The sequence below is a fragment of the Colobus angolensis genome, unplaced genomic scaffold, assembly GCF_000951035.1.
Source record: "Colobus angolensis palliatus isolate OR3802 unplaced genomic scaffold, Cang.pa_1.0 Scaffold114, whole genome shotgun sequence".
Lineage (NCBI taxonomy): Eukaryota > Metazoa > Chordata > Mammalia > Primates > Cercopithecidae > Colobus > Colobus angolensis.
Window position 1 is genome coordinate 4,267,155 of NW_012112475.1, and position 11,863 is coordinate 4,279,017.

General features: G+C 49.7%; 2 protein-coding genes across 2 annotated transcripts in view; both read right to left on the bottom strand.

The window, feature by feature from the left end:
• SRXN1 (sulfiredoxin 1) overlaps positions 1 to 11,332 on the bottom strand; it is a 17,121-nt gene extending 5,789 nt beyond the window's left edge. The window contains exons 1-2 of the mRNA XM_011960719.1: positions 11,155 to 11,332; positions 3,806 to 3,829 (exon numbers count right to left, since the gene is read on the bottom strand). Coding sequence (XP_011816109.1) covers positions 3,806 to 3,829; positions 11,155 to 11,332 — 202 coding nt within the window. The remainder of the gene's footprint in view (positions 1 to 3,805; positions 3,830 to 11,154) is intronic.
• Positions 11,333 to 11,437: 105 nt separating this feature from the next.
• The window catches only part of SCRT2 (scratch family zinc finger 2), an 11,936-nt gene continuing 11,510 nt past the window's right edge, over positions 11,438 to 11,863 (bottom strand). The window contains exon 3 of the mRNA XM_011960728.1: positions 11,438 to 11,862. Within this exon, the coding sequence (XP_011816118.1) occupies positions 11,438 to 11,862 (425 nt within the window). The remainder of the gene's footprint in view (position 11,863) is intronic.

Sequence of the window (11,863 nt, forward strand, 5' to 3'; positions counted from 1 at the left end):
GGCCGCGGGGGCGGGGGCGGGGACGGAGAGCGCAGGGAACCTGCCCAGCCGGGATGAGTCGGCAAAGCCTGCAGTGCGCTGCTGCCCCGCTGCTAGAGCTCCTAGCCAGCGAAGTGATGATCTCCACCAGCGGTTCCACTTCCAATCTGGTGCTGGCTGTGTCTGGCGCCGTTCCAAATATTTTGCACGAATATTGACTTATCTAAACCTCAAAACAACCCTGCAAGGAAGGTATAATTGTTATTCCCATTTGACAGAAGAGGAGACTGAGACACAGGTTTAAGTGATTTACCCAAGATCAGGGAGCTAGTAAGTGGCCGAATCCGCATTCAAATCCAGATAGTCTGGCTCCAGAGTCCGCTCTCTGCCCCATGGCTGATTGCCTTGGTTCAGCAACAGTGACTGTCACACGGAGCCCTCAGGAATCGCGCTGACAATGTGTGGGCCCTACCTTCGAGTTTCACACTGTCTGTTTGTATCATTACAACACTACTGGAAGTAGGTGCAGTTATAGCCCTGCTTGTTCAAGATCAGCTGAAATGAAAGTCAGGTCATACAAGTCCATACTGTGGAGCCACCTAACCACCAACTCCAAGCAGGAAGGTGGACGATCCCGGACTCGGTTGAAGACAACCATGTCTCGTTTGCTTGTCTTCCTTCTCAACGTGGATGGCACGAACATGGAGGAATGCATACTTACCCTGCCAGCCGGAGAAAACTCGAGATGGAGGAGGGGGCCAGGGGTTTCTACTTTGCCTTGAGCCAGTTGCTGACACTTTCTGAATCCTGTCTGTAAAATGAAGTAATGCTGCCCCTCACTCAAAGTTGTGTGAACTGAGAGAGTGCTCATAGTGCTCTGTGAATTGCGTAACATCCATTTTGCTGTTGAAGATCTTTTATTTTGGGTTCTTAGTCTCTCACAAAACCTTAGAACACTGAGACCAAGATTTGAGCCTTTCCCTTTCTAAACATAATTCCCGTGGACACCTAAATGATACTTTGTTTCAAGAAGTAGAACTGACACCCATACCTCAGCCCCAGAATTTAAGAATTAGAGAATTTCATCAAGAGGGAAGTTATCCCTTCTAAAACATCCTCCTCATTATAGGAAGTAAGAATGGCAAGATAACAGTTTCTAGAGTGGAAAAGTGGAGCTCTGGCCTGCTTCTTTCATCATGGTGTACTCAGGGAGGCCTCATTTCTTGGTATCAAATTCTCTGTGTTAAGATATCTATGGCCCAATTCAAAATTGCTTAAGCAATAAGAAGGTTTGTTTTCTCACATAATAAGATGTGGTAGGCATGTCTAAGGTTGGTAAAGAGGCAGTTGAACAAAGACTCCAGTTCTGGCTGGGTGCAGTGGCTCACACCTGTAATCCCAGCACTTTGGAAGGCTGAGGCAAGCAAATCACTTGAGACCAGGAGTTCGAGACCAGCCTAGCCAACATAGTGAAACCCTGTCTCTACCAAAAGTACCAAAATTAGCCAGGCATGGTGGCACGTGCTTGTAGTCCCAGTTACTCCAGAGACTGAGACAGGAGAATCGCTTGAAACTGAGAGGCAGAGGTTGCAGTGAGCTGATATCATGCCACTGCATTCCAGCCTGGGCGACAGAGCAAGACTCTGTCTCAGAAAAAAAAAAAAAAAGATTCTGGTTCTGTCTATCCTTTTGTGCCATCATCCTCAGTGTTCTGTTATCCTGCAGTGTGCCCTTCATGGTCCCAAGATGGCTGCTGTAGCTCAAAGCATCACATCACTACATGTGAATGTCCACAGTGAAAGTTAGGACATCCTTCGCACCTCTATTTAAGGGTGAAGAAACCTTTCCTGGCTGGATGCAGTGACTCACACCTTCTGACCATCCACTCCTCGAGCCCTGGAGTCCACTCTAGTCACACTAGTCTCCTTGCTGTGCCTCCTCCACAGCGAACGTGTTCTGGCCTCAGGCTCTTTACATTTGCTATTCCCTCTGCATGGAACGCTCTTCCCTCAGGTCATACACAGCTTACATTACTGAGTGCTTTCCCTGTGCCCAGCATGGTTTGATGCGCTTTACATATATTAACTCTTGGAACCCAGCAGCTCTATGAGATGAGTCTGTTATCTCCATCCCCATTTGATAGATGGGGTATCCCTGTGGGAGCTCTGCCCATACATTCCAGAGGTGCCAGGCCATTCACTAATGGGGGCAGGGGCTGGTGAGTAAATGCCAGTCTTCTACTGTCACAGGTGGATGATTCAGAGAGGTGTTCTAGACCATTCAGATCTCTCTGGAACCTTCTCAGAGACCAGAAGTACTCATCCCTATTACTACAACTGACTTCACTAACACACCCTCTGTCCCATTCCTCCCACCCCTTACTTCTGCTTCCAGGGATCACCTCCCACATAAATGACTTACACTAAAGTCTCAGACTTGCTATCAGGGAGCCAAAACTAAAACAAAAGGGAAACTTGATATTGGGTCATCCCCTATAGTTCTGTACCTTGCGTAGTTAAAATTGCACTATTTTATTGCATGTGTGACGTCGGGCCAGTCACCTGCCTGTGCCTGTTTCCTAATCTGCAAAATGGACATACGGTCACCTAATTCACAGGGATGTTGGAAGAATGAAGAGAGATGATGTTAGGTGAGGTCCTTAGAACAGTGCACAACACATTATAAGTGCTCAATAAATGTTTGCTGTTTGATTGCATTTTAAATTATAACAGAGCTTGAAGGTCTCTCCGTGTCTTCACTTTCAGACTAGTCTTGATGTATTAGTCAAGACTTTTGTTTGCAAGTGACAGAAAGCCAATGTGAATTAGCTTAATGAAAATGGGGATGCTTCGCTATTCCCTTGACTGAGGTGAAGCCGGGCCTCAGGGGAAAGTAAGTTGAGAGATTTCTTTTTTCTGCCCTCACTCAGCAGAGGGATTATCTCTACATGTCAGGAACATGACTGTCAACAGCAATGATATTTGGCTTTCAATAAGGGAAACCTGACAAGACAGACTTAATACAACTTAAAGTGTTTCCTCTATTAAAAAAAAAAAGTCTGGAGGTAGGAAGTCCATGGCTGGGATGGCTGCTCCATGATCACTAGTGGCATAGGCCTTTTCTATCTTTCTGCTCCATCATTTTCGAGCAGAGTTTTCATTCCCAGGGTCACCTCCTATTCAAGATAGTTGCTGAAGTGCCAGCCATCTCATCCAAATTCCACCCTGGAAAGAGGTGGAGAAATGGAAAGGCAAAGGATATGACCCTTCCCCTTTTTAGGATGCTATCTCACAAATTTTATATAACATTTCCCCTTGCATGTCATTGACTAGAAATTGGTCACATGGCCACCCCTGGCGGCAAGGGCAGCTGGATATGTTGTCTTCATTCATAGCGGTAATGTGCTCAGCTAAAATTGGAGTTCTCTTACTAAGGAAGAATAGAGATTGATAAGTAGCTAGCAATTGGAGCCACAGCTCTCAAGTTACAGGCCTTATGGCACAGAGAGAGGGAGAGAGAGAAAATTTCCAAGTTCTAGTCAGATGCCTACATATGAACAAACCAGCTATGGCATTGGGGGACAGAGACTTTCTTAAAAGCATAAGCCACCATTATTTATTATAATGACTTAAAGGTATGGAGTTCATTTAAAGGTAATTACTGGTCACCTGCTATTGGCTAGGCTGGACCCAGGGGATTTAGTGATCAGCAAAAAGACACTACCAATCTCTGCATTATGAAGCTTACAGTGTAGTGGAGGATTCAGATAATGATCCAATAATCACACTGGTTAATGGAGAGTATAAAGTATACATTGATAGTAGGTGCTGCAAAAGAATGGCATGTGGTTCTGAGGAAGTGCCTTAGTCCTTTTGGCTGCCATAGCAATACCATAGACTGTGGCTTATAAACAACAGAAATTTATTTCTCACAGTTTCAGGGGCTGAGAAATCCAAGATCAAGGTGACTCTGTATCTCCCCAACATTCATATGTTGAAATTCCAACCTCCAGGTGCTGGTGTTGGGAGGTGGGCCTTTGGGAAGTGATTATGTCTCCGGGTTCCTGGGGGCAGAGCCCTCGTGTGTGAGATTAGTGTCCTTTTTCTTTCTTTTGAGACAGGGTCTTACTTTGTCACCCAGGCTGGAGTGCAGTGGAACTGCAAAGAAAACTTCAAATTTTAAAAATCAGGAACCTGATAATAACTAAGGAATCCTGAACAGAGTGTTGGTAGAAATACAGATGAAAAAGGCCATTTGGATGAGGAAATGAGGAAGATATTGGATGATGGAAAAAAGACCATCTTGTTATAAAATGGCAAAGAACTTGGCTGAATTATGTCCATGTTCTAGTGCTTTATAGGAGGTAGAACTTGTGAGCAATGAAACGGGATATTTAACTGAAGCTATTTCTAAGCAAAGTGTTGAAGCTGTGGCTTGGCTTCTCCTGACTGCTTACAGTAAAATATAAGTAGAAATAAATGAGTTAAAGATGCGACTTTTAAGCAAATAGGAAGCAAAACATAAAGATTTGAAAAATTTTCAGCCTATCCATATTGCAAAGAATGAGAAAGAATGTTTGGGAGAAAACATTAGTCTCCATAAGGAGACTGTAATGGTTATGAACTTAATCAGCCATCCCAGCTGGAAAACTGCCATCTTGAATTGAAGGGGAAGGAGATGGGGAGGGATGAAGGAAGGCTGTTTGACCTCTTGGATTTTTCAGGAGAAGACCAGAATGCAAACTATTCTTTAAGACAAGGGAAGAATGACCCTGAAGGCAATTCAGAGATCATCAAGGCTATCTCTTTGCTTTCAAAAGTCAGGGACATTGTGTTGCATTCAACAGGTTAGAGGGCCTCTCTGTCCAAAGCCATGGAGGAAGAGCTGCCCAGAGCTGTTGGGGTGGGGCTACCCAGAGCCCTGGGAACATGACCTCTGCTGGATAGAGCTGGAGGGACAGGACCACCACCCCAGAGGGTACAGAGGGTGGGACCAACACCATCGTGGATCTGGAAGGCTGCCTCAGTAGGCCTGGAAGCAGAGCATTTAATGAACCAAAAATGATTTTTCTTGAGACTTAAGATCTCATGGAGTTTGCCTTGTAGTTTGGATGTCATTTGGATCTGCTACTCCTTTCTTCTTTCCTATTTTTCCCTTTTGGAATGGTCTACCTTATACCTGTCCCACCATTGTATTTTGGAAGCAAATAACTTGCTTGATTTCACAGGCTCACAGCTGGAGAACAATTTGCCCCAGGATGCATCACACCTTGAGTCTCAGCCATATTTGACTTAGATGACACTTAGATAATAAAACTTTGGATTTTAGACTTCAGAGTTGATGCTGGAATGAGTTAAGACTTTTGGGGCTGTTGGGATGTAAGGAGTGAATGTATTTTGCATGTGAGAAGGATGTGAATTCGGCGGGGGTTGGGGACGGAGGCAGAATGCTATAGACAGAAAGTTTATGTTCCTCCAAAATTCATGTTAAAATCCTAACCCCCAGTATGATGGTATTAGGAGGTGGGTTTTTGGGAGGTAACTAGGTCATGAAGGCAGAGTCCTCATTAATGCAATTAGTGACTTTATAAAAGAGATCCCAGAGAGCTCCCTCACCCCTTCTACCATGTGAGGACATGATGAGAAGATGGTGGAACCAGAAATCAAGTCCTTACCAGACATTGAATCTGCTAGCCCTTGGATCTAGGACTTCTCAGTCTCCAGAACTGTGCGAAATACATTTCTGTTGTTTCTAAACTACCTAGTCTATGGTAGTTTGTTACAGCAGCCTACACAGACTAAGACAGCCATGATCTGATCTGCATTTCTGAAAGATCCCTGTGGCTGCTGTGGATAGAGGGAGGGAGGCCAGGGAGGCAGAATGGATCCAGGGAGACCAAGGAGAAGACTGGTACAGTTGTCTAGATAAGAGATGATGGTGGCTCTGGACCAAGGTGGAGACTGAGAAGATGGAGAGGAAAAATTGACAGGACCTGCCGGATTGGGTGGTAGGATGGGGTGACAGAGGTGAGAGAGATGACCTCTGGGTTTGGTGACTGCAGGACTGGATGGGTGCTGGTGTCATTCACAGAGGTGGGATGCCCCAGAGGAGAAGCAAATCACAGCTTCAGACCTGGGCTGGTCTCTGGTGCTTTTGGGATATCAAAGTGGAGGTGGCCTGCAGGCAGATACAGATTTGCAGCTCAGAGAGGAGGCTGGAATTGAAAATGTTAGTGTATGGAGTGTCTCATGTAGGTAGAAATTGAACCCATGGGTGTAATTAGATTGCTTTAGGAGAGTATACAGAGCAGAAAGTGGGTTCCTTCCTTGGGTATCGGGTAGGTGAGTCTGCAAAGCTGCTAGGTGGAGCAGCCAGACAAGTAAGAGGAGAACCAGATAGTCATGTCACGTCATGTCATGGAGGTCTCGAAGCTCTTTGAGGACGTCGTAAAAAGCAGACTGGATCCATGTGCCAGTTGAGGTACTCTGGACTGCAGGTAACGAACCTGATTCAACTGACTGAAACAGTAAACTCATGTCTTCAGGTATGTTCAAGTAAACAGAAGTCCACAGGCAGCAAGCACCACGAGTGGGATTCAGGGTGGTGTTTTCATTGGCTCCGTGATGTCATAAGAACCCAGGCTTTTTCCGTGCCCCTGCATTGCCATATGTGGTGTGGGCTTCATGCCAAGGCCGGTTCATTTCATAGTCACAAGATGACATGCTTCCCTGTTCACATTTGCGGGGAAGAGGAACTGGACTTTCTTTCCTTTTAAGAAAAAGGAGCCGGGCGCGGTGGCTCAAGCCTGTAATCCCAGCACTTTGGGAGGCCGAGACGGGTGGATCGCGAGGTCAGGAGATCGAGACCATCCTGGCTAACACGGTGAAACCCCGTCTCTACTAAAAAATACAAAAACAACTAGCCGGGCGAGTTGGCGGGCGCCTGTAGTCCCAGCTACTCGGGAGGCTGAGGCAGGAGAATGGCGTAAACCCGGGAGGCGGAGCTTGCAGTGAGCTGAGATCCGGCCACTGCACTCCAGCCTGGGCGACAGAGCGAGACTCCGTCTGAAAAAAAAAAAAAAGAAAGAAAAAGGAAGCAGCAAGTTTTCCATACCCTTCCGGTAACCCTCTCCTTAAGGCTCATTGGCCAGAATTAGGTTATGTGCCCATTTCTGAACTATGGGAGATGTTAGTATTCTTAGACCAGTAAAGACTACCTCTTAAGCTGATGTTCAGTCCCCAGATTGCATGGTTGCTAATCCAGGAGAGAGGGGAGGGGTGGAATGGTTATTGGACCTGTATAACTGGGCTGGATATGGCTGATGGAGACCCAGCATTCTTTCCCACCTCCCTCTAGGGTGCCTTCTAGATTGCATAGTTGGAGAGTTAAAAACTATATTTCTCAGATCTCTTTGCAGCAAAGATACTAACAGGGAATTAAGTTCTACCAGTTAGATGTACTTCCATAAGAGATGGATGGCAGACGTGGGCTGGGGCCATCTTCCTACTGGTTTGACTCTTGCTACTGTCAAGATGGTCTTGGAGGTGTTAAGATTTTCTGTAGCAGTGTTCCAGCATTGTGCCGCCAGCACAGTGGGAGACAGGAGACAGTTATAGAGGCAGTGGCAAGGGCCTGCTGATCTCTGGGTTGCACCTATGATGTGGTGGTCTTCAACTCAGTAGTTCCAGTGCACCCTATTGACCACCACCAACCCCCACTCCACACCCTCCCCCACCACTGACTGTGGAAGACGCAGGTGCTGTCTGGGTGGGAGCAGTTCTGCAGTGGAGTTCTGGACTCCAGCAGATGGCTCACTTCTTCAGCCCTTCCACAAATTTTGTCAGCAGCCAATTATTGAAGTATTAAATCCTTTCTCCTTCAAAGGGATTTAATACATGTTTATAAAATGCTGATCTAGAGTGGTTTCTGTTCCTGGCACCTAAAACAAACATAATGGATCCAATAGCCGGTCATGGGCAGTGTATGTGGGTGTTTAAGGGATGCAGCAGGTGCCTGGGTTTCTCAAAACCCCACTGGCGAGGCAGGCAGATCACTTGAGGCAAGGAGTTCGAGACCAGCCTGGCCAACATGGCGAAACCCCGTCTCTATTAAAAATACAAAAATTGGCCGCATGCAAGGGCTCATGCCCATAATCCCAGCACTTGGAGAGGCTGAGGTGGGCGGATCACAAGGTCAAGAGATTGAGACAATCCTGGCCAACATGGTGAAACCCTGTCTCTACTAAAAATACAAAAATTAGCTGGGCATGGTGGCATGCGCCTGTAGTCCCAGCTACTCAGGAGGCTGAGGCAGGAGAATTGCCTGAACCCGGAAGGCAGAGGTACAGTGAGCTGAGATTGCGTCACTGCACTCCAGCCTGGGCAACAGCAAGACTCTGTCTCAAAAAAACAAACAAGAAACCATTGGAGATTTTGCAGAGTTAGGGGAAGGTTCCCACAACTGCTGTTGTTGTTGAAAACAGCTAGCACATTGCTCAGGAGGCAGCTGCTTGTCCAGAGGTGTGTGGAGGGAAGGCGGACAGGCACCAGGTAGACAGTCTGCAAACTGACTGTACTACTTACACAGGAGGAAACTGACAAAGAGGCCCCAGAGGAGGCAGGTTCTAGCCTGCAGCTTCCCCATCCCATTACTCGGCATCCATCCCTCAAAACATGCAGGTTATGCTTCTTGGTAAGTCTGAGTTGAGGGTAGGTGGCAGGGGTTGGTGGTCCCCACTGAAGTTTTCAGTAAGGTGAGACAGATTTGTATTTTGAAGGATCACTAAGGCAGCTATTGAGGATGATGTATTGGTTGACTTGAACACTTTTGGTGACAGGTAGCTCAGAAGCTCTATGGGTAACTCACTGTTTTTGGACAACTTTGCCAGCTGAGCCAAAGTCAACATTTTTGCCTGCTTCCACTCACTGAATATGTGACCATATATGACTGGGCAGAGCAGTAGGGGATGAACTGGGGAAGAATATTGGGGTTGTAAACTGGCTGTCCACAGACACATGTGGACCACAGTTGTAATTGTTTGGTAGGTGTAATTGGAATCTCTATTTTTCTCTAAATCTAATATTTCTCTAAAGTGAGATATACTCTTTCCAATTAGTCACAGGCTTCACCTTCCCTAATGTCTTAAGACAACTGGCTTCACTCACATGTTATTAATCAGGTTTTTAAACCCTTATTTGGGGAATATTAAGGATTGAGGATGCCTGAGACCTTGTAAATGCCAAGGGACTCTTGGGGCTATGTGACCCTTGGTGGCAGCTACAGGCTGGTCAGGCTATAGAGAGGAAAACGGAGTGGAAAAATACTGTCTCTCGGATGCCCTCCCCTTCTTCTCATTCCCCCCTTCACCCCCGCACCCTGCTCCAATCAGAATGTCTAGAGGCGATGGTGAGTGGCCAAAGTCCCTTTAATATCCCTGAATTGCGTTACAAGTAATACTGCTGGAGGTGGGGAAGGGATGGGGGTTTGGGGGTGAGTTGGGATAGGACGGAGGAGGAGCGCCAAGCGCTCGTACAAAATATGGCCAAAAGGCTTAGCATGCATGGAAAATTATTGCTGTCAGAAGTTCCTATTTACAGGGTCAACACCCTCCATAATTGCTTCTGCTACCCCTCTCCCTCCCACCATCCCTGCAGCCTCCCTTCCCGCTGGGCCTGGAGCTGAGCAAAGGCCCATTCACCCCTCTGGAGCCCTGGGGAAGTGCCCCTGCTGCAGGGGTGCCTCCAGTCTCCCCCTTCTTTTGTGGCTAAGAGGAGGGGAGAGGAGGATCTGAGAGTCCAGGACTCCTGCTCGCAAGCTGGGTGCAGAGCAATGGGGCAGAGGCGTGTGCTTAAAGCGGAGGGGGCCGGGGCCCGTGCGCGTGGAGGTGTGTGCTTCGGTCCTCGCCCGGGCATGCAAAAGCGCAGCGGAGGAGGTAGTGGCGGCCAACGGGCGGGTGGCTGGCAGCCCGGCCCCTCTGTCCGGGAGAGTTGCATAGACGTGGCCGGGAGAGAGCGCCCCTCCCGGGGAGCAGGCCAGAGGCCCCAGCGGGTCCGGGGCTCAGTCGGTCCCTGGAACCTGGGGTCCCTCGGGAAGAGGAATAAATAAGAAACAAATCGAGGAGGCTCCTCTCTCCGGGCCGCCTGGAGTGGCAGGGTAAGGTTCAGGAGGGCGGGGACCTGCCCCACGCCTGGACCTCCTGATGCTCCCTCACCCCACAAGTTGAGGGTCAGCAAGCTGCCCCCCCATTCTCGAGTCCCCTTCCTTAGTGAGTGCGGGCTCTGGTGAGGGTGGGTTTCTCCCGAGACGCGGGGGTGTGTGTGGTGGGGGCAGCCTTCTGTGGCCTGTGCTGTCCCTCTCCTTGCCTGGCTTCCTGACCTCCCAGTCCAGCTGGGGAAGCCAGACTGTCCCTGGGTGAGGCCAAGAGATTAAATAGAATAATAAATAGATAAATAAATAAATACGCAAATAAATAACTGGAAGGACCCAGCCCGACGGGGTAAGGGCATTGGTGAGGTGCTCCAGACCTCCCCCCAACAAGTAAGGAAGGGGATCTGTGGCCCTGGGGATGGGGGAAAGTGCTCAGAGAGTCTGGGGGTAGGGCAGCTCGATTGTGGAAGCCCAGGTTGTGCCGGGGAGAGAGGGGTTACATTAGGGGGCAGGGCCCTGAAGTGCCCCTCAAGGCCCCTCCAGGTTAGGTAAACTCAGAGGGGTGAGAGCTGCTAGAGAGGTGAGGGGATCTGGAGCTGGGGCTGGGAGTGGGTGATGAGATCCCCATGGACTGAAGAGAGTAGGAAATGTGTGTGGGAGTGTGTATGTATGGCCGGACCTAAGGCCTGAGCATGGATGGGATCAGGGACAGATTGGAGACTTCAAGAAGGGTGAAGATTAGATCCCCAGATGGGCACACTCTGGGAGACTCAGCAGAGGCCAGAGGGATGGTCTGGGGTTGGATTGTGGTCTCAGGGCAGCAGGGCCTGCGTCCAGGTATGGATAGGGAAACTGAGGCAGGTATGGGCCTCAAGGGTATAGGTATGCGGCTTTCATTGGGGGCTCCAACAGAGGAATGGTCAGAGAGATTCAGCTGAGAAGCGACAGAAAAGATCTAGAAGTTAGAAGAGCAGCGCGGGGTCTGGGCGGGAGAAATTTCCGGCTCTGGGGCGCGGGAGAGGTGCGGACCTGGTGCCTGAGTTGGGAGCCTTGAAGGCGCGGACAGGGGGTCAAGGTCCGAGGGGTGGCCGGAAAGGACGCAGTGGGTAGGGGGACGCTGGGGAAGACGGTGCTGGAAGTGAGTCGTGGGTTTGGGGGCTGGAGAGAAAAGTTCAGGGCTGGTCAGGGGTCCCCACGAGAGGAGCATGGGCAGGGAAACGCAGCCGGGGGTGGGCGAGGGCGCTGCGGGCGCAAGTAGCGGGCCCGAGGCGCGTGGAGAGCGAGTTCCAGGCGCGCGGGCGAGGCGGAAGGCTCAGCTGGCCGGGCCAGCAGGGGTCGGCGGGGGCGGCTCGGCCCCCTTGACGCAGGCTGCCTCGCAGTGCTTGTGGAGGTAGGACTTGAGCGCGAAGCTCTTGTCGCACTGGCGGCAGCGGTAGTGCTTGAAGGCCGAGTGCGTCTGCATGTGTGCGCGCAGGTTGGAGCGGTCGGCGAAGGCCTTGCCGCAGTGCGCGCAGCCGAAGGGTTTCTCGCCGGTGTGCGAGCGCATGTGGCCCTGCAGCAGCCAGGGCCGCGAGAAAGCCTTGCCACAGACGCCGCACTTGTGGCGCAGGTTGTGCGTGAGCACGTGCATGGCGAGCGCGGGCATGGACACGTAGGCCTTGCCGCACGTCGGGCACTTGCGCGCCAGCTGGCTGTCCAGGCTGCGGTGCGTCTGCTTGTGGCGGCTCAGGTTGGACGA